The sequence below is a fragment of the Saccopteryx leptura genome, chromosome 1 (assembly GCF_036850995.1).
Source record: "Saccopteryx leptura isolate mSacLep1 chromosome 1, mSacLep1_pri_phased_curated, whole genome shotgun sequence".
NCBI lineage: Eukaryota > Metazoa > Chordata > Mammalia > Chiroptera > Emballonuridae > Saccopteryx > Saccopteryx leptura.
In genome coordinates, this window is record NC_089503.1 from 276,779,400 (window position 1) to 276,803,238 (window position 23,839).

At 36.4% G+C, this 23,839-nt stretch overlaps 1 protein-coding gene across 13 annotated transcripts in view; it reads left to right on the plus strand.

The window, feature by feature from the left end:
- Positions 1-23,839, plus strand: part of SOX5 (SRY-box transcription factor 5) — a 1,089,507-nt gene that overhangs the window by 968,115 nt on the left and 97,553 nt on the right. For all 13 annotated transcript variants that reach the window (XM_066354437.1, XM_066354444.1, XM_066354418.1 and 10 more), the window contains one exon: positions 8,894-8,979. In XM_066354437.1, coding sequence (XP_066210534.1) covers positions 8,894-8,979 — 86 coding nt within the window. The remainder of the gene's footprint in view (positions 1-8,893; positions 8,980-23,839) is intronic.

Genomic DNA, 23,839 nt, shown 5'->3' on the forward strand with positions numbered 1-23,839 from the left:
CTTAAAAATCATTATTTTAAAATCTGTATCTGGTAGTTTTGTTACTTCCATTTCATTTAGTATTTTTTGGGGGTATTTCTTTTGTTGATTCATTTGGGTTACATTTCTTTGTCTTCTCATTTTGTCTGTGTATTATGTAGCACTGTCTGACTTTAAAATTTTTGTGGGTCTTTATGAGGAAGATGGGCTCAGTGGCACTGACCTCCAAGACACCTGTTTTCCTTGTTCTAGGAATGCTTCTTGTTGGTACTATTTTCCCTCTTGTTGTATGTGAGTATGAGACCCAGTTGGTTCTTTCATGAGTACGGTTATCCCTTCAGGATGGCTGGCTCTAAGGGTCAACTTTGATCATGCATATTACACACTGTGCAATGTCTGTCCTGTTGGGCATATTTATTCTCCACAGTGTCTGGTGCCTGCTAGATACCACCTTTGGGCGTGCTGCTTGTGTAGCTACCTGAGTGTAGGGTTGGTGTTGTCTGCTACCCACTACCAATTGTGTTGGTTCTAGATCTTCTTGGCTTGGTGTCAGCTGTTGTTTCTAACCCACTGTGGGCTAACTGTCTGTAGCTACTACTCTTTTTTCTGTCTGTGTTTACCTTTTCTGTGTCTGGGTAGTGTGATAGGGGCAAACCTGTGTATAAGGATCAGCTCCCTCCTGCTAAGAGATGACAGCAACTCTGTAAAAGCCCCAAGCTGTGTAAAATTTGCATCCACTTTTCAGCTGTTCCACTCCTTTTATTCCTGCCTGGTCTTCCCACAGAGTGTTCTGTAGAAAGACTATAGCGGAGTCAGAGTGGCCTCATCCAACCAACCCCTCTACAGGTTTCAAGCTTGTTGAGTTAGGGCAGTTGAAGTTGAGAGTACCATGTTAGTGGGATCCCTTACCTCAGGGGTCTCTTGGTCAGGAGCTCAGTATGGGGAATGTGGCCCCTGCTTCAGAGCCTAATTCCTCAGCCACTGCTAGATACACAAATTTTATTTCTCCCCAACAATGTGAGCAGCAGATTCAGATTGAGTAGGGCTGACAGTGCCCTCTGCAGAAGTTCTTACAGCTGTTGAGACCCTGGTCTCTGGGAGGAAGACTGAGAGAGTCTTCTCCTGGGGTTGACTATACCCCCCAAAAGTGACTAAGTCCCTTGACCAGATCCAACAATAAACTCACAAGAACCCACACAATAAATGTTCATGCTCTAATCCTCTTTTCCTTCCCCCTGTGAAATCTAGCCCAGTAGGGCAGGATATCCAGCACCCAGGCCATCTGACTCTGAAGCTCCACCTTATCCAATGCATATGAGCTGCTGTGCTAGGGCTAATCACAAAGAGTGAAACTTGCCTCAGCTGGGCCAGGTGTGAGAAGCCATTCCTTAGGATTCCACTCTAGCAAGGGTCGTTAGGTCCTGAACTTATGCTTTCCGCAGCTGGGCCCTGGATATGCCAGCCTTGGGCCTCACTGGCAGGAACCCAGCACAGACCAGTGGGAGACACCGTCTGTGACTGGTCCTCAACAACATTCTTGGGACTACAAGCCATCCAGAGTGTGTGGCTGCCTCTGCTGGGCCCAGGTCCTTATGGAATATCAATCTGCACACGTAGATTGTCTTTTATCCGCACTGGTCCTGGGGGAAATACTGTTTAAAAGACCAAGGTTCCCTGAGTTCCATGACCTGCAGCCTCTGTCTGCTGGCTGCTTGTTGGTCTCAGCCACTAAAAAAACCTCTGATAGAGTCTAGTGCCTGCAGCAATTCAGTGATTAGGAAGGGTGGTGTGTGTGGCTCCACCCCTCGGTCTGTCCAGAGTGTTTTCACAGACCTTAGTATGGTGTGGCTCCAGGAGTCTTGTGGCTGTGGCCTCTGAGATCCAGAGATGTAGTCTACCTGTAGACTGATCAGTTTCTACTGAGTCTCCCGCGAGGCATCATAACCAGTCTTAGATTCAGGAGCATGTGGGGGAAAGCTCTAGCTTTAACACCAGAAAACTGAGTCACTGACGTACCCCCTGCTTCCTGGCTTCTCAGCATAACCCCGTCTCCATGACTGGGGCAGGAGAGGCTCCCAAGGGTGGAGAGGTTGCTTTTCCCCAGGCTGATGCCACTCAGAGGGGAGAAAAATGGTGACTACAGTATTGGAGAATGATTCAGCACAGAGGTTCTGATGGCTGTCCCTCTCAGCGTCTCTCCCTGGGCCTCCAACTTTACACCCTTGTCATACAACTCTACTCCTCTCAGCTCTCCCTCCATGGGAGTCCTGGGTAAATGGCTGTGAATGAGATTTTCTGTGTGGGCCCTTTAAGACAGAGCCTGAGTCTCTGAGAGCTCTGTCTCTTTCTTACAAACAGAAACCCAGCTCTTTTCACCCCCAAATGTTGTCTAGGTGCCTCTTCTAGGCTCTGGGGCTCTAGCTTGTGGTGCCAGGCCTGGAGCTGAGCACCCTCCCCTCTCAGGGTGACCCTCCCCACAGTGAAAGGCCCTCCAGACCCTCAGCCGCTGCTTACTTCTGGGAGCAGGACCGTGCTTTCCACATCTTTGCCCTTCCTACCAGTCTCGGTGTGGCTTCTTCTGTGTTCCTTGGTTATAGACTCCTCTTCATTTAGTCCAAAGTTGGTTTTTCAAGATGATTGTTCTTAAATTAAGTTGTAATCCAATTTGGTCCTGGGAGGTGGCAGTTGGAACATCCACTTACTCTGTTGCCATCTTGGAATTCCTCAACATAATTTATTTCAATAAAATATTTTTTCCTCAACAGTTTCTGAATTTTTCTTTTGCCATTAAGAACTGTACTTGACCTTGTTCTTAAAGTTTTATAGATTCTTATAGTCCACTTTAGAACATCGGCATATGCATATTTATAATTTGAATTTAATTAAGACTTCAGTGGATATATTGGCCATTTTCACAGTTGTATTTGTGTGCATTTAGTAACTTGGGGCAAATTTCAGTGAGACTGGATATTCTAGGACTGAGAAATTGGTTATAAGGTAGACATACTTTAAATGATGTATATTTGTAAATCAAATGGAGATGGTTACTATATGTGGTACCTTAGACATAAACCTTTGAAAATTAGATATTCTATTTATAATTATATACTTATATTTTGGAAATTATATATGATCACAGATACATAATAGCAACAGTAATATTTTTTATTTTCCACTGCCAGTCTTTTGTTTTCTCTAATTCACTTAAACACCAAATACATTAATGTGTGGCTATATATAGCAAATATTTCATATTAGTTTGCTAGAGTTACCATAACAAAAGATCACTAACTAGGTGCCTTCAACCACAAAATTTATTTTCTCACAGTTCTGGAGGCTAGAAATCCAACATCAAGATGTCAGCAAGGTAGATTTTATTTGGAGGACTCTTTCTTTTTATAGATGGAGGTCTTTGCCTCCATCTTCACACAGTTGCCCCTCTGTTTTGTGTCCTAATCTGTTTTTATAAATTTTGAGGGAGACACAATTCAGCCCATAACATACATATATATGTAATCTACATATACAGAGATAATATATACACAATTATTTATCTGGTATGTGTTTCATATTTATACATACATATATTTGCACACATATACAGTATGGTAGGTATATAAATATATAGACACAGATACACACTGTTGACCTGTGAACAAAACAAGGGTTAGGGCCACTACCCCCAGAAAACTTTTGCACCTTCTCAAACTTAATTTACCTTGGTTCAAACCCATATCGTTTAAGGCCAAACTGTATATATATTCAAAGGGAAGAAAATTATATTCATTTTATTAGTATATATTAATGAAATTAGAAAATTAAAAAGACAGATTCTAATATATTCATTTTTAATGTTATGGAATAATCTAGATTTTAACTAAAATGAGCTTTAAACATATGTATAATACTCAATTTGTTATAACAGGAGATGCTAGTAATTTGCAAGTACTTAAAACTCCTATGCAGGTGCTTGCTATCAATCCAAATTTATGAGTAATTCTTTGTCCCTGGGTTCCAGAAACATGTTTAAGACCTCCTACTACCTAATTTCTTTAATGATACTTGTTAAAACTTTATTTCCTATTCATTGCTTTTTGTATCCAAATATTCTCATCTGAAGTATGAGAAGTTTGTCAGCTCTCTGCCTTTAATCTCTTTTTCCTTCTATTCAATCACCTATCAATTAATCTGGTTTTGTCTTCTTTCTTTCAGCATGTTATAGTCAAACTCTGACACATTTTACCTTACCAAAAACATCTCTTCTCACCAAAACCTGCAAATTTTTAAAGGCCAAACTCACTCTTATCTTTACCTTTATTCTCTTAAGAGAATAGTTTTCCCTGAAATCCTGTATGCTCTCTGATTGTCAGTGATACTCGAATAAACACTTAATTTAAAAAAGATAGATATGTAAATGAAAAAAAAAGGTAGATGTGTTGTAGAGACCGAGTTTTATTTGTTTTGTTTTGTCAGTTTTGTCTTCCATAGCGTAAAACAAATTTCTGGTCATGTAGTAGATGTTAAAGTGCTTAAAAATTGATTAATTTACAACAGGGAAAGTAAGTTAAATAAAATACATTATATCACTGTGAAGAGAACCAATGACTCTATACTTTTGCTATAGTTAATTTTAATATTACATTTATTAAATGATGAATATAAATAAATTACATAGTTTTACATATTTAAATTGTCAATTCTAATAGTCATAATATTTGTTATTTTAGGTTTGTGTAAATACAAATTCAGCATGTAGAGGCAGGATAAATAGTGATGAATGCAGACTTGACTTGGAGTAATGAACATAATATATAGTGTACAGAGATGTGTTGTAGAATTGGGAACCTGAAACAAGTGTAATTTTGTTAAACGGTGACACCCCAATAAATTCAATAAAAAGGAAAAAAATAGGCCTGATCTGTGGTGGCGCAGTGGATGAGGCATTGACCTGAAATGTTGAGGTCACCAGTTAAAGACCCTGGGTTTGCCTGGTCAAGGCACATATGGAAGTAGATGCTTCCTGCTTCTCCCCCCTTCTCTTTCTCTATTTTTCTTTCTCTCCCTCCAAAATGAATAAATAAAATCTTTTAAGAAAAGAAAAATAAATAAATAAATACATCTGTAGAAGAATAAATGAACATCTAAAATTCCCTTTACTTAATAAAATATGCGTTTTCAGGAATAATAAAAATACCAAATAATAATTAAATTCTTATGCCGTAACATCAATTCACCACCACCGTCTTTTTCCAGCCCTATTTACTGGACCTTTCTCATTGTGTACAAACATGCTGTAATTTTTACAAGTGTGTATTTCTTAAATAAAGTTTTCTTGATCATACATCCTTTACTAGCTACTGTAAAAACACCTCAGTGCAATTGCTTATTTTAGCACTTCTCAAATGAATACACATCATGTGGGACTCTTGTTAAAATTTAAATTCTAATTCAGAACATTTATGTTTGCTGCTTTTACAAATTATCTTAAAACTTAGTAGCTTAAAACAACAAATATTTTCTTGGACACAACCATGCTAGATACCACTGGCTCAGGATCTTTTGCAGAGCTGCCATTGAGGTGCCAGTCTGGACTGTAGTCATCTTTAGGCTGACTTGGAGAGGAATCCACTTTCAAGTTCCTTCCTTTGATTGTTGGCAGGTCTCCTGTCTTTGCTTGCTGTTGGCTGAAGACATCAGTCCTTTGAGTATGAGTCTCTCCATAGGGCAGCCCACAACATAGTTGCTTGCTTTAAGACAGAGAGAGAGAGAGAGAGAGAGAGAGAGAGTGAGAGAGAGAAAGAGTGTGTAGAGGTGGGGAGGATAAGCAAAACAGAGCTAGAGACTGTAACATTATCTCAAAAGTAGTATCTCATTACTTCTGTCTTCTGTGCAAGAGGAGGGAGTTTATACAAAGAAGCATTACCAGGAAGTTAGAGTCATTGGGGGTTTCATCATAGAGGCTGTCTTCGACTGTGGATTTGGGTGGCAGCTGAAATTCTACATTGCTACAAACTTCAAGGTGTTGCTCATCCTGCTCTTCAGTATTTTCTTTCAATAAACAAGGGTTTACACTTTCTGCCTCCAGTTTCGCAATTCTAATCTTTCCCCGTTGATCACACTCACTCCAATTAGATTTTCTTACCATCCAGCCCACTGATATTACCCTTGTTGAAGTTGTGAGTGACTTCCACATTACTAAATTCAGAATTTGAAAAAATCGATCATTCTTTCTGAAAATCTTTCCTGACTTGGCTTCTGGAACACCCAATTTACATTTTCCCTCAGTGTTTCTCCTAGTTCCCTCTCTCATTGACTATAAATGTTAGTGTAACTCATAACCTAATCAATCCTTGGACCTCGCTTTTTAAAAAAATTAACCCCAGAATTTTATATGTCTCATGAAGGCATATAGCTTTAAATTCCTCATATATGCTAACCACTCTCAAATTTATGCCTTCTTTGCAGATTTCTCCCCTAAAATCCTGACATGGTAATGTCAAACTTGAAATGTTCAAATTCAATCTTTTTATTTCCCCTCACCCTTGCTTTTCCCCCTGACCAGGTCCAGACTGGCAATCTCGCTTCACATCCTTGTTTGAAAACTCAACAACAAATAGTACCACTGTATAATCAGCTGTTCAAGTCAAAACCCTGGAAGTCATACTTGAGTTTTCTCTTTTATTTGTATACAGTCATTAGGTTTTGTAAGTTCAGCCTCTTAAATATCACTTGACTTTTCACATTCTCCATCCCAGCATCATCACCCTGCTCCAGACTATTACTACATATTGTACAGAGTTCAGCATCTTTGCATGATGGATTGCAGCCTCCAACTGCGAGCCCAAAGAATTTTACTCAACCTGTCTTTTTTTCTGTACTCATAGTTTCTTTTATCTTATGGGGTAAAGTTCAGATTCTTTAAAATTGTTTATAAAGTCATATATAATCTGTCCCCTGATGTCCTTTCCAGCTTCATTAATCTCTCCTTCCTCTGAGCTTCAGTAATGCAGGGATTGGGCTATGATAAAAACCCTCTCATTGGACTCCAAGTATTCAGGAAAATTGTCTTTCTTTCTGAAATCCTCTTACTTCTGTTCTTTGCCTGGCTGCCTTTCACTTAGTTTACGTTTTAGCTTAAACATGACTTCTTCCTTGATGTCATCTTTGACTCGGTAGACTAGGTTTGAAGCACCCACAATGTAGTCTTTTGTGACAAAGACAGAGAGAGGGATAGAGAGAGGGATAGACAGGCAGGAAAGTAAAGAGATGAGAAGCATCAGTTCTTTGTTGCGGCAACTTAGTTGTTCATTGATTGCTTTCTGATATGTGTCTTGACCAGGGGCTACAGCAGAGTGAGTGATCCCTTGCTCAAGCCAGTGACCATGGGGTCATGTCTATGATCCCATGCTCAAGCTGGTGAGCCTGTTCTCAAGCTGACAACCTTGGGGTTTCGAACTTGGGTCTTCTGCATCCCAGTCTGATGCTCTATCTGCTGTGCCACTGCCTTGTCAGGCAGTCATTATATTTTATACTAAACTTTATTTTTATCTTCTAATTTTAAATTATCTTTACTGTTTTCTCTCATTAAGCTCTATATTTGGGAAGCCCAGATTAGCAGAGGTAGATTCAGATACTGGTATTTTGAAGCTTGAGACCTATAATTTGGGGGTTCTCTTTAAGGATAAAAACATGAAAAAATATATGCCAACACTTAAGTAAAATCTGAATATTTATTTACAAGAAGAAATTCCAACAAAGTAAAAAATTAAGGAAGCTAACAAATATAAAAATATATGACTCCATGAATACATTGCTAGGGACTCACCCATGAACTCCAAAGATTAAGCTTTATTAAATTCTCAATAAACACACCTGTGCATATTAATCTTCTCTAAAGCTCTATTTATATAGTCAAGAGCAATGATTAACAACAGAGATGGTACTCAATAAATATTTTTGAATGAATATATCGACATTCAACAAGTTTTTCACAAATTAGACTTTTGAAACATGGTTTATGTATTATAAAATTGTCTTTGTGGTTATTATTTTCAATTATTTGCTATGGTTATATTTCAAATACTAATAACATATGTGCTGTTGGCGTATCTTTGTGCTCTGTGCAAACATTGTGGCACCTTCTTACTGAGTAGAAAAATTTCATTTTTGCATCAAAAATTTTCATTATAATCTTATGTGTATATATATATGTGTGTGTGTGTGTGTGTGTCCATATATTTATGGTTCAGATATATTAACACTTTAAGATTAATTTTAAATTACTAAGATTTAATTTTTAGAAATTTCCACAAATAAAAACCATTTATTTATGTTTTTAAAAATATTTTAATAAACATTTATCTCTAGAATAATAAAGATATTTATATTTATGTAACTTAAAAAGTACATTAAATGTTTTCTTTATTAGGAACTTGTCTACAAGATATTATTTAAGTGGTTAACTTGAATCATAGCATTCAAAAGATAAGCTACTTGGCTTAAATCTTTAGAGCTTAGCTTGTTAAAATAGAATTAAGTTTGTTAAGTTCCTTATATAATAATATTTTGAATTTGCTGAGGAGTTAGTGTGCTCATATCAAGATTGTCAGGTGTGTGTGTGTGTGTTATAAAGTGCAGCCCTCTGATCAATGCGCACTTTTTCCTCTCATTTTTCTAAATACATCATGAAAAAAGGATGAGGTTTCCGCCTTAATTGCTTGTGCCTTTTATTCACATTCCTCTCTCAGCCAGAATTGTGAAAAGAGTGTTAGTAAAAGGCTGCACAATAGAGCTTTTCATTAGGCCTCAGCAAGGCACACAAAAGAAGGCTTTTGGAGAGAGTGAATGCATGAGTTTAATTTGCAGGTGGAGAGTAGAGAAAAGGTGCTGACGCCTCTATTATTCTCTTACTTAGGTGACCCTTACCCTGTTCAGCTGATCCCAACCACCATGGCAGCTGCCGCTGCAGCAACTCCAGGCTTAGGTCCGCTCCAACTGCAGGTAAGTCAGGAAACAGTACGGAAGAGGCAAAGGTTAAGCAAACACCAAAAGCAGCTATTATCCCGTTAAAGCAAAATAAAACTGACTAGTGATATTTGCCTCACACTTTTTTGTTTTTTTAATTTATTTGACATGATTCTCAACCAAAAGTTGAGATGTTGATTCTTTTAATTTTTAGCCCTGTTTTCTGTACAAAATATAGCATACTATAATTTTTTTATTGTCTGGCATGATTTAACAAAGTGAGCTGTAGTTTTGCTTTGATTTACCATGCGCCATAATTTCAAGACAGAATGAGCTTCATCAGGATTCAAAGAACAAAGAACCTACAAAAGGTATTCAAACAGGTACTTATGGATCAAGGCAACATAACAAAAATTACATTTAAAATTGCTCAAGATGCCCAGTGTTACTCAGGCAAGCACTCTGCAAGTCTATATTCTCCTGCTAATGCCCGCTCAGCTGGGCAAGCAAGGGTAAGTAGACCAATAAGCAGGTGCTAAATGATCAGGACTTTATCCACACATCTCAGTTAAGACCCTTTTATCCCTGCAGAGTATATACAGGGGTGGGCAAAAGTAGCTTGATTGTTGTTCCTGTGGAAAATAGTAAAACAATCAATAAATCATAATATAAAAATAAACTGTTTTTGCATACTCACAAGTATAAACCCACTTTTGCTCACCCCTATGTTCCTATATATCCAAGAATATCAATGAAAACTTTAGTAGACAACCAAGTGATTTTGGAAATTTTGTCTCTGGGATCAAAAGAATATTAAAATAATTATAACAAAGGTATCTTTTATTCACTATTTAATATTTGAATTGGCATCCTACAAAATCTCCCCTAGTTTCTATTGTTATGGACTTTATACTTATGCAATTAATAAGAATAATAGACAATCTAATAATAGGATTTGTCTCTCCTTTCAAGAAGTTTTATTTTTCTTTGCCTGAAAGGCACGGTGAGCCTGTGAAGCCAGATACAAAGTGGTCACGCTGAATAAAATTAAATCATACTCATGAAAGTGCATTGTCATGACAGTACACCTTAGTCAATAAGGAGAGCTCTAGTTTTATATGGTAGCATCATGAGACACCACACCTGGTCAGCAAAGGGGATTAGCAGAAGCCCTGGTAGGGTTCTGAAAATCCAGTCGAGCCTCATAGGGTACACAGGAGTTGCTGAGACGTATTGTGTTCCACAGAGTTTAATAACAGCCATTCCTATTTTATCTTTTCTGAAAAAATCTGCAGGGTGAGTTTCTGTTTCTTTGAGCTAGAAATACCTTGGGAATTGTTGGAGCCATGGGGACAATAAAAGTAACATGACATTTCTCATGCATTGAAATGGCATCTGTGAAATAACTATAATACGGAAAAAGTGGTTGTAATAAGTAAAACTAAAAAGAGTAGTGGAAATAAAGGAAGAGGGAAGAGTATCCAGCAATAGGTTAGAAATAGAAAAAAATAAGGGTGCTAGAGATTTAGAATGTCTGTTTTCAAAACAAGTTAGCCTTTTTTTTTTCCCCTTTCACCATTGAGTTAGTGGTAAATGGGAGCAAGGGCAACTGGGAGGCATTCCCTATGTTTCACTGCGGGATTCTTGTAGAAAGTAGCTTCGTTAGCCAGCCAGCCAAACTTCTTTTCTTATAGAAATTGCATCAGAATATTTGACACCAGTTAAGTTTTATTTCCATTCTTATGATACAATAGCAGATCACCTTAAAATTTAAAAATATAAAATGTTTTTCTTTAACAGAAGACAGAAAAAAAGGCACCAAACATACTTGCTCTTCCTTTAATTATAATTTGATCTATGAATGGGATAAGGATATTCTATATATAAGTGGCATTGTATCCATTAAGATATATGAGTTTTAATTAGAAACTCAGTAAATCAACACTGTGGTTCAACAAGAAAATGAATAATCTAGAACCCTATTATCATATTAGCTACTGTTAAAATATACACACTCATACAATTTTATGTTTGTGATTAAAACATGGTATTCAAATTCAAACACATCCCAAACTTATGCCATGTCTGATACTCTGGCTGTTCTTTGAAGTTGACAGACCCTTACCTTTCAGGGTGCCTATGTTAACTTACTTTTGACTCATATTTCTGACACTGTATTCACAGATCTCTGACCTTGACTTCAGTTTTCCCCAGAGCCACAAAGGAGACCTGTAATACTTCCCCTCCCCTTGCTTAAAAATAACATCGAAATGCTTTTTCTTTTCCACAAATCTTCCCAGATGGGTCAGAAAAAAGCTAACTACAATGCCTAGTCAGAAGTCTTATCTTAACCCTTATCCAACATTCACCCCGCCCTTGGCAACCTGCTTTGAAAAAGTTTCATCTTCTTGGTGTGTGATGTATGAACCAGTTTTAATTTTCTCCAAACTGTGTTTTTTGATTATACTCTGTTCAATCTCCATTTTTCCTCCCTTAGAATGGCTTGAATGGGCTTCATCACTGTCAAGTGCCTTTCAATTACTAAGATTCTTTCTCAGTTATTAAGGTTCAGTTCTAGATTTTTATGCTAGATTCTCTGGTAAGGCTTTCACAAGAATTATCTCATTTCATTCTTACTATACTACTTTGTGTTCTGTAGTAATACTTCCATTTGACAAAGAAGAAAACTTTGGGTTACAGACTCTAAAATCTGTGGTTTTAAAACAATTATATTTTCTTCTCCAAGTACAGGTGAAATTATTTTGTACTTTGGAAATATTGCCTCTTTTAGGATATTTGCTAACTCAGTAACCTGCTAACAAAATTATTACAATAATGCTAATTAATTGGTACTAATATCATACAAGTACTCTTTATGGGCTGCAAAACTAAAAGAAGTAGTAGGATTCATAGTGACAACTACCCACTTCAATTTTTGCAATTTTTGTTTCATGCCTCTTTACACACACATACACACACATATACACACATACATACATACACACACATACACACACACACAGATGTCAAGTCAAACCTTTCATTTTGACCATCTAAATATAAGAAGAGACACTATAACTATATTCCTGTTTGTGGTTGAATTTCTTTACCTACCATTTGTGTTTTCCCTTAAAATAATATTCTGCATATAATTAATTGTTACATTAATTAATTATAAATGCTTAGATAATATTATGTTAAGTGATCTTAAACAGAATCTTTGAAAAAGAATAGGCATATGAAAAAATGCCCAATGTCACTAATCATTGGAGAAATGCAAATTAAAACCACAATGAGATATCATCACACACCAGTCAGAATGGTGCTCATCAACAAAACAACACAGAATAAGTGCTGGTGAGGATGTGGAGAAAAGAGAACCCTCCTGCACTGCTGGTGGGAATGCAGACTGGTGCAGCCTCTGTGGAAAACAGTATGGAGATTCCTCAAAAAATTAAAAATCGAACTGCCTTTTGACCCAGCTATCCCATTTTTAGGAATATACCCTAAGAACACCATAGAACTGTTTGAAAAGGAGAAATGCACCCCCATGTTTGTGGCAGCATTGTTCACAATAGTGAAGATCTGGAAACAGCCCAAGTGTCCGTCAGTGGACGAGTGGATTAAAAAGCTTTGGTACATATATACTATGGAATATTACTCAGCCATAAGAAATGATGACATCGGATCATTTACTATAACATGGATGGACCTTGATAACATTATATGGAGTGAAATAAGTAAGTCAGAAAAAAATAAGAACTATATAAATCCATACATAGAGGGGACATATAAATGAGACTCAGAGACATGAACAAGAATGTGAGGGTAACGGGGTGGGGTCCGGGGGTGTGTGAAGGGGGCGAGGAAGGGGAGAGAGGGGGTGGAGGGAGGGGACGGGCACAAAGAAAACCAGATAGAAGGTGACAGAAGACAATTTGACTATGGGTGAGGGGTATGCAGCATAATCAAATATCAAAATAATCTGGAGATGTTTTCCCTGAACATATGTACCCTGATTTATCAAAGTCACTACATTAAAATTAATAATAAAAAAAAGAATACAGAGAAGTAAATTATTTTTAAAATAGAGCAAAATGACATTTTAAATTAAACCACCTTTTATTAGCTAAATATTATTTAATGTTCTTAGATAAAACAATAAAATATTTACATTGTAATAAAATACTTTACATTTAAATATCACTTAACTGTGTGCTTTTAGGTACAGTTATAATAGTATAAGCATTGATATATTTTTTAGAAAATAATGACATGTAGATTATTTACATAAAACATACAAATTAACATTTTGCCATCGCATAATTTTGTTGATTTCTCTTACAGTAAAGCACCTGTCTTTGTCTCTTCTGCCTCTTAAGATTTTCCTGAGCTTCAGATACATAGAGTCAACTATCTATTGGCTATTTGTTTGCTATTCAGGGGAAATGTATAGATGAATGTTTACAGACACTAGATATTGAGAACAAAATTAAACTCACCAATTTTTTTTCTTGCCACCAAACGGCTCATTCACTGGTCTTGGCAAATATCTTCATTCCATTTATCGCTCAACCCGAAAACATGAAAGCTTAACTCATCTTTCTCTGTACCTCTTCATTCATTCCACTTAAATGCATCAATAATCCATCTGTTTCCTTTTTTTCCCTTTGTAGCTGTCACCTTATGGGTCAGGCTACTCTAATTGCTTGCCTAATGTATCTAAAGCCCTTAAACTTGTCTTTCTGTCTTCATCTTGCTTCATACTTCTATGTACTCTCCACTATACATGAATCAGAATGTTCTATTAGATTTTAGAAAACCTGATTACATCCTCCCCCTACTTAAAGACCTGAAATAACCCCTTTGAGTTTTTAAATTCTCTTTCTTCTCTGGGTCTTTTTTTTTAATTTTTTTTATTTATTTATTTTAGAGAGGAGAGGGAGAGACACAGAGAGAGAGAGAGAGAGAGAGAGAGAGAGAGAGAGAGAAGGGGGGAGGAGCTGGAAGCATCAACTCCCATATGTGCCTTGACCAGGCAAGCCCAGGGTTTCGAACCGGCAACCTCAGCATTTCCAGGTCGACGCTTTATCCACTGCGCTACCACAGGCCAGGCTTCTCTGGGTCTTTACATCTGGTGTTTTCTCTTCCTGGAGCTTTACCAGCATCTTCACCAAGCCCACCCCCATTTATCCCTGAGATTGCAAGTTAAAACACCACTTTATTGTGGTGAATAATTTATTGTCCCCAAGTCTGGATTAATGCAGCTCTTATGTGTTCCCAGAGCATACAGTACTTCTGTCACATAGCACATGTAGACTAGAATATGTTTTAAATCCCACTCTCTCACCTCTACTAGATAGCAAAATCGATGAAGTCAGTGACTCACTATCGTTTGCACTTAATCAAGTGCTTGAGATGTTTTATGGACTCAATAAATATATATTAAATAAATGGGTGAATAGTGAATTTCAACATTACACTTTCAATAAATTATGCATCTATTATGCTCAAATAGCTAGGTTTCAATTTTGAAATTTAGCTGAATATTAATAGTTTCCTATATAAATTTATATTCATAGTTTAAAAAAGACAATCACAGAAATACAAATATCAAAAATGTTAGTGGCTCATGGAATAAAAAAATTAAGGGTCTGAATTCAATGCAATAAGATCTACATTGAAATTTTATAATAAAAAGAACTATTCTCATTTAACAAAATAAAAGAGATTTATGAAAACACTATATGCCCATTCACATGTTTGGCACTACAGTACTAAACAAATTACTTTTGTAACAGTTTTAACTCAAACTACCTTACTCATTCTGCCTCACCTACTCTAGGGTATTTGCTGTCCTTTGATTTGCTAAAGGATGTTCCTACCTTAGTGTTTTGCTTTAATGGACCCTCTACCTGAAGGGCTCTTCCCTCTGCGTGGAAATCTAATTTTCTCACCTCATACAAAAATTTGCTTAAATCATCTTTCTAGCCTATTTAAATCATAAAATAACCCTCCCAGAAATACCTCACTTTCTATTTCCTTTATTCTGCTTTCTTTCTATAGCACTAGATATCCTCACTATATAACTATATAACTTACTTAATATGTTCATTATTATTGTCTGTCTGTTCCAAACATTCCCTGAGCTCCACTATAGCAGGAACCATTAACATTTTTTGTTATTTATGAATGTTTCTTAAATGGTAAGAGACTACCACCTAGCAAAGGGCTGGTGCTCAATACATATTTATAAAATGAAAGAAACTCTTATGAGCTAATGGTCATAATCTTTTTTTTTTTTGTATTTTTCCAAAGTGAGAAGCAGGGGTGGGGGGGGGGGGAGAGGGGATGGCAGACAGCCAGACTTCTGCATGCGCCTGACAGGAATCCACTGGCATGCCCACCAGGGTGCGATGTTCTGCCCATCTCGGGCGTTGTTCCATTGCAATTGGAGCCATTCTAGTACCTGAGGTGGAGGCCATGGAGTCATCCTCAGTGCTCAAGGCCGACTTTGCTCCAATGGAGCCTCGGCTGCGGGAGGGGAAGAGAGAGACAGAGAGGAAGGAGAGGGGGAGGGGTGGAGAAGCAGGTGGGCACTTCTACTGTGTGCCCTGGTCGGGAATCGAACCTGGGACTTCCACACGCCAGGCCAACGCTCTACTGCTGAGCCAACCGGCCAGGGCAGTTGTAATCATTTTAAATCAAAACAATAAAGCAAAATATGATTAATTTCCTGAAAAAAAAAAAGATATGTATTTAAAGACCAGGTGTTTTTCATTTGTTTTCAGCTCCTACTTAGAAGATTTTTAGTAGGTGAGAAGTCAGTCTCAGCTCTATCTCTCTTGCTCTTTTCTCTCTTTATCCTATCATAACTGTGGGCTGCTGCATAAAGAATGTGTTTTACCATTTATTGCAGTTTATGCAATTTCTTTAAACTCATATTTATGAAAAAAAGATCAGACATTGAACACTGATGATTCCTCCATTGTTTGTTAATGTATAAGGCTACATAACAAGCAATGCATGTACATACAGAAAGATATAAACTCTGAAGGTACTTGTGACTCATGGGCTCACCTTGCCCATATAACACCAAAGTAAATTATTTCTAAATAATGGGAGGCTGTATTATAAAAGCTGTAACTACTCAATTAGTAATTGCATATACTGAATTTACCTTCCTTTTTTTCTTCCCCCTATCCTTTTCTTTGTTATTTCCTCTTCCTCTCCCAACTGTTTTTCTTCCAAAAGCCAACGATGCTTTGGACATTTGTTTTCCTGACACAGTCTCTTTTTAAAGAAAGGGGATTAATTTGTATAGAAACCTAATTAGTTTTACTTCAATATTAAAAAGTGAGTAAAATTATTTAATAAAAATAAAGTTATACTTTAAAACTTTTGGACCTTTGTGACTACATAAAACGATCTAACATATTGTCTATTTCTAATTAATAAAACAAAATAATGGCAACACTCTAACGTTTATTTCTCATCTTCATTGTCATTAATTTGTATTTTACTTGATGGATGTCATTTTTTAATAGTAATAGTTGCAGTGTCGTATTACTATTTCTAATTTTAACTAGGCTTCTAAGATTTGAAATTAGAAGGAAATATTTATTTACTTATTTCTCACTTTATAAATACTGTATTTGTGTTGGCCAAAAGATGGTGGCCACCTGTTATACCTACAGGAGGCCCAGAAATGTTGACTCTATCCAGTGATGAATAGAGATAAGCATAGTAAAATACAAGTTCTTCGACTCTTTATATTGTACTTAAAATAAGCAAGTAGCATTCATTCAAGAATTTTATTGAATTAACTTTTTAATACCTTTAGTTAGATTACTTTTTAAATCTATAATAATATTTTTGGAATAAAGATGTAGCACTACAAGTTTTCATAAATGAAATCACATGGGGACTATAGTTTTGGTAACCAGTAATGTCAATAATGGGCATCCTCTGGGACAGAGGAAATGAGAGATGCCGTATGATCACAGTGGAGAATGAATCATACCAAATATCAACTGAAATCAATCTTCTTTCATAGCTATCAAAGGTACATGGACATCATAGTAAGCTTCTATCTGAGAGAGAGTAACATCAAGGTAGATGTGGATGAAAAACTAGAGTTCATCTTTTTATCAACCTCCTGCCAGTCTCAGAAGGAGGTCAATAATTATGACAGGACACAGATAAGTGCTTCACATTTCCCAGAGCATTGTAAGTGACTGATTATGGCTTTATGTGTCTGACCGAGAGAAACCCCCAGAAAATCAATAAGAAAGAAATGAAATAATCATATGAAGAGGTCTAGATGAGGAATTTTTGCCTTCTTACTGAAGGAATTACTTACAAGAATAAATGCTTGTAAAGTATTCATCTTTACCTATATACTCTTCTGTCCGGCTTAGCTTTTAGGTCATAGTCATTTCCATACAGGTTGGAAAATTATCAACTGCTCCTCATTTCAGAGGCAACCCTGGTATGCTGTTTGCTGTTGGACTTCTGTCTGCATGAGTGAGTTTCCTTGCAGGTTAAAAGAATGAATTCTCTCTTTTCCTCTGCCTTTGACCCTGAGCCTGCAGGGCAGACAGACAGAAGCACACATATGATTAATACAGCACAGCTGCAAGTGAGTCATTTGCATATGTATTAATAGAGGCAAAAAATCCAACAACAATTAAATTATATACAGAGACATTCTGCATACTAAAGAACATATGCAAATAGGTCTGAAAAAGTGCAGCCAACATTTTCTCTGACTTTTCCAAGCCAATACGGGGTAGAGTAAGAACCCAGCCATACTCAAGAATCTTGTTTAAGGAAGAATCTGGTAGGAGCTACATCGGTGGTTATTACCACCCTTAGGGGTCCCAGGAGCTGTTTGATATTTGGACAATGGAGACAGTTCAAGCAGTGTCTTTGTCATGCTATTTTGTTATGTCCTTATTTCCAGCAGCTTTATGGTGTATAAACGGTAAACTTCAAAATTATATTTAAATTCTGTTGTGTTCTACACTAATGTAACATAACTATTTGTCGGTGCCAGGATTTCTGGTCACAAATTCATGCCTATTTCTTGATGGCATTCTGTCTTCTCTTAATCAAAACATGGTTAGGTGACCCCAAAATGTTTCTGGACTAATTATCATACATAAAGGTATTGCTAGGCTCAAGGCCAACAGTAGATGCAATTCTAGGAACAATACCAATTTATTGAAATGTTAAAAATATCCATTGTTTTTATTTTATCTAATAAAACAGAACTACTTTATTTTCTAATCTTGGATATTTATAAAAAAAAAGAGAGCAACTAACAGTCTTCAAATTCACAGATTGTCTGTATATTAAAAATTTGTTCTTTAACTTAATTGTCCATTTGGTTTATATTACTATTATGCTTTAATTTATTCAAGGAACATTTTATGAAGACAAATTCAATCTTAGTAGTAAAATTTTAAATAAGTTATCACCTTAACAGGACCAATAAGAATCTTGAGCGTAGAGAACCCAAATGAAGACAGGTGCCTCTTAAGAGAAATAATAGCTGGGTTTGTTGGTACCAGAAAATTGTGGAATATTATCCATGAATAGTATCCATTATTTGCAGTGGCTAAATCTCACATGTAAATTGCATTACTACAACTGCTAAACACAGGACAGACCTGTTTGTAGTTAAGGGCTATGTACAGAAAATTTTAGTCTCTGAGCAGGGAATAATTAGAGGGAAGATAACACAAAGACTAAAGTAAAAATTCTTATTCTATTAAGGCAATATCTTTAGATTAATGTTTTAAGAATCACCACTACTTATTGGGAGTCATTATTAACATAATGGTGTAAAGTGTGGTACGTGCATCCTTAGGTCATGATTCTACTATTTCCAAGCTCTGATCATAGGCAAGTTACCTAACTTCTCCAAGCTTTAGTTTGCTTGTCTGTAAAATGTAGGATACTTGATATTGTGAGAATTAAATGAGATAATATGTGAAAGGGCTTAGAGCAATAAAAGTGTTAATTACATTTATCAAATATTATATCCTAAGTAATAATAAATGCTTTGTATTATTAGTTGGTTATTAAATGTTACTAATTGGTATTAAACTTATTTTTTATTGCTTAAAGGAAGTCTCTCAGATTACAGTTCAGCAGACTTTGTTTCTGTGGATTTATTTTGTAGGCAGTATCTAAAGCAAGTTAGTAAAATTGAGGCATATTGCCTTCTTTATGAGGTAATAATTTTATTCCCCTTGTAAAATAATTTTAATGCTCACTGTAGGAATCTATGGGAGGCTATGAGTTTACTTATCCAAATGAAAAAACAACCTGACTATGTACTTATCTGGAGTATAATATTCTATATTTTCTGTTGCTCACTATTTATTTCAATATTTATATCTATAAAATAAAAAAGATGCCTCCTGTTGAGTCCTGTGTTTCCATGGTTATACTGCAAAGTAATTGTCTCTATAAGCTGCCTGCAACTATTCTAAATAAATACTTTATAATGGTAAAAATATGTTTTTACACAGATGATTTTATGTAGTATAATTTTTAAATAAATAATATAAAAAAACTTTTATAGTATAACCCTTCAAAGCTTACTCCTTTCCTAGGTATATTAGTAAAATCTATGCCAAGGCACATATATCCTATTCTACTTCTTCATTGTGTATAGCTAATGTATTTCTCATATAAACCTGAGAACATTTATAAACTTGCATTACTTCCTTTAAGGAAATAATTCCTATGGTTTTAAACTTAAATGTGGAAGCAAATTATTTTTATAAACCCCATAGTATCCTGGAATTTTATGTTCTCAGCCAATATTCGTAAGCTGTTAAGCTAAGCATCATAAGAAATGCAGATGAATCAGTTAAGAAGGCTTGGTCTTAGCCCTGGCCGGTTGGCTCAGCAGTAGAGCATCAGCTTAGCGTTTGAAAGTTCCGGGTTTGATTCCTGGCCAGGGCACACAGGAGAAGTGCCCATTTGCTTCTGCCCCCTTTCTCCTCTCCTTTCTGTCTCTCTCTTCCCCTCCTACAGCCAAGGCTCCATGGGAGCAAACTTGACTGAAGACAGCTCCATGGCCTCCACCTCAGGCACTAGAATGGCTCTGGTTGCAACAGAGCAACGCCCCAAATGGACAGAGCATTGCCCCCTGGTGGGCATGCCGGGTGGATTCCTGTCGGGCTTATGTAGGAGTCTGTCTCTCTGCGTGCACTCCTCTCACTTCAGGAAAAAAAAAAAAAGAATTGGTGTTAGAGAGGACCTTGAAATATAAGAGAATGTATTTAGTGTTACTATGGAGTAGAATTTGAAGGAAGCCATGTGACCTCCTGTCCTAACGACTGTATTTGAAATGAAAAGGACCTCAGAGTCTAGAAAACAGTTGTTTCAAACTATCCAAAGAATTTCCAGTGGCTTTAAGCATCCCAAACAGTACTACTCACTTTTTATTTGTTTTATACATTGACTTCTACTAGCTAAGATTGTTTGAACGAAAGATTCTGCTGCTAAAACAAAATTTAAAAACCATTCTTTTATTCCAACTCCTTAATTTTATTGATGAGCCAATTAATTAGTGACCTGACTAAATCAGACATGAACAGAAATGTGCCTGAAATCCTAGCAACTGAAAGCTAAATCTAGCTTTTTCCCATTTCACCATGGCATTCTTACAAATAAATGCATATATTTATATATATATTATTTTAAAGTTGTTTTATATAAAATGAGAGGAGAAAATGGCTATTTTTGTATTTAGGCTATTAAATTAAGGATGAGTAAAATAATGGGTAGGATTTGCATATTAGTAACAATGGCAACCTTCTGAATTGCTTTTATTTTGCTGAGTTCAGTGATTGTGCTCTGTGAATTAATTCTTTTGTGAAAAGCTATTGAAAGATCAAGGAATTCAGAAAATAAAACAACAGAGAGGCCTGCTGTTTCATATTATTTGTTCATAGAAGGTTCAACGTGAGATTGTTTACATCACAGGTCTTGTTGATATTTCATTTGCTTCTTAAAAGAAAGATAGTATTCAAAGATGATTATATAATCATGCAGATAAGATTTTTGCAGTCATGAATGAACTGTTCTAAGAGAAAGACCAAGGAGAAAAACCACATAACAATTCTGAGTTGTGTTTGGTTGCAAGTGTCTTCATGAGGGTTGGAAAGAGAGCCCTGTTTGATCCCTGCAGGTAAGAAGCTTAACCAGCCCAGCGCATTTCAAGTTTGCTGTTTCCTGTGGAAGTTTCTCAGTATTGGTTTGCCAAATGGAGGGTATAAAAAGGAAGAGGAGGAGGGAAATGAACCCTTTAATAATTCCATCTTTCTTAATCCTGATCTTTCCTTTAATGCTGTCTAAATAAATAAAGTGGACAATAAAAAAATGTAGGAACAGACTCAAAGTATGCTCCCAGTGATTTGCCAGAGTGAACACTGGACTAGCATAATTAATGCCTCCACCAATGAACAGTGTTCTCTCGCTTTTGCTATTACTAGAACTTCTTCAACAGGGAATGAAAAAAGTAATAGTGACAATCAAAACCTCAATTGCTTCCATTTCAGAATGAGGTAGAATTATGAAAAGAGTTGTCCACTGTGGTTGCTTTGAGAGAAGTCTCCATCTGAAACTGGACCACGCTGTGCTCCACAGCTCCTTTTACTGCAGATGTGCGCCCTATATGACTAGTTTGCCTCTAAATTTGTTTCTTCTTCTTCTTCTTCTTTTTTTTTTTTTTTTTTGGTTTTAAAGGAATTTTGAATAATTAAAAATAGTACAGCTAAAAATCTGTAGAGCATATAAAAGATAAGCCAAGACATGTAACTAAATAATAAAACAACCAAAGACCCTTAAATGTTCTTTATTTTTATTCTCATCTTGTTTTGGTTCATTTTGCATCTGGTTAAGCTCCAGAGCAATTTTAAGTTTGGTTGTTTTAGTGTCACCTTAGACACAGGCTAGCATTAACTATGGTAGAAACCATAAAATTAGTAAAATTAGTAATTTTCATAGGTTATATCCTTGCAGTGCAACCATCTAGTAGTATACTGGTATATAGGTACAGTAACCAGGTATGTGACTACGTGTTTTTTTTACTTTCTTTAAAGGATGTCACTCAAGATTTATCTAAATATTTAAAATGTTAAAAATAAGCCCTAACCATTTAGCTCAGTCGGTTAGAGTGTCCTCCCAAAACACCAAGGTTGCAAGTCCGATCCCTGGTTATGACACATATGGAAAGCAACAGATAAAAGCACAACTAAGTCGAACCACAAATGAAAGCTTCTCTCTCTCTTTCCCTTAGTATTTCTGTCTCTCTAAAATCAATTTTTTAAAACTCTTAAAATGTTAAAATAAATCTTACAACTAAATACTCTTTAAATGGTATAGATAGAATAATGTGTTAGGAGCTAGAGTTTATAATAAGAGGTCTTATTTGTGTGTGTCTTTGGTCAAGTTACTAAATTTCTCCTGTTCTCAGTTTCTTCACCTGTAAAATGGAATAATATTATTGTGCCTATATGATAAAGCTATTTTGAAGATTAAAAGAGAAAGTTCCTACAAAATGCTTAGCCTAACATAAATATTCAGGCATCGTTAGCTGCTATCACCCTCACCATTTTCTCCCAGATTCAAGGATTTTCCACTGTCAGAAATGAGCCTAACAAATTCTTCCATATTTCAAGTTAGCAAGTAATGGTCTAGGATATAGCAATTATGTTCTGTAATACAAAGGTGTATGGCAAATGGAAAAATCCATCTTAATTCAAAGTGGGGTGATACACCTTCTTCAGGAGGCTTACTCCCCTATTACCTAAATGCAGGCAGAAAGTCTTTATGAAAATGAAATAACCTTATATTATACAAACCTTTCTTATACATGTAAGATTACAAAAAACAAACATACAAACAAACAGAAACTATGTTTCAAGTCTTCCTAAAAATAAAAAGAATGTATCTCTCCATCTTTTTTCATTCTATAAGAGTTACTGGAGCATCTTTGCTTTTATGACTTTGAGGATTATTTTTGTAAAAGAAACAGATTTTTTTCCTTTGAAAGGACAGACATGTGTTATTGGAAAGTTGTATTGTTTTGTTATAATGAGGAAAGTTTTCCAGCAAGGATGGATCATTAGAGCATAATAAAGATAGACAAAGGAGTTGGTCTAACTATCATGATCCCTATAACCTCCCAAATAGCTCAACAAATTCAACTTAACAAGTAAGGATTCTAGTCTTACCCTGTGTCTGAAGTGATGTATGAGACTGGTCTGAAATCATTTAACCTGGCCAAGACACAGGTGTTCTTTTTTTTTTTTTTTTTTTGTATTATTCTGAAGTTGGAAACGGGGAGGCAGTCAGACAGACTCCTGCTTGCGCCAGACCAGGATCCACCTGGCATGCCCACCAGGGGGCGATGCTCTGCCCATCTGAGGCGTCACTCTGTTGCAACCAGAGCCATTCTAGTGCCTGAGGCAGAGGCCATAGAGCCATCCTAAGCACCCGGGCCAACTTTGCTCTAGTGGATCCTTGGCTGCGGGAGGAGAAGAGAGAGACAGAGAGGAAGGAGAGGGGGAGGGGTGGAGAAGCAGATGGGCGCCTCTCCTGTGTGCCCTGGCCGGGAATTGAACCCGAGACTCCCGCACGCCAGACCGACGCTCCAGCACTGAGCCAACCGGCCAAGACACAGGTGTTCTTATTTTTAAAATACATATAAGTGTAGCTATCTAACCTATATGTCATGGGGGAAAGAAAACTTGAAAAAAAAGGAACACTAATAAAAATAACCAGGAGAAGCCTTTATAATTTAGGATTGTACTTCTCTGATTCATAGGTACATTTATTCATGAGCTGTAGTATGTTTATTCATGTGCTGTTA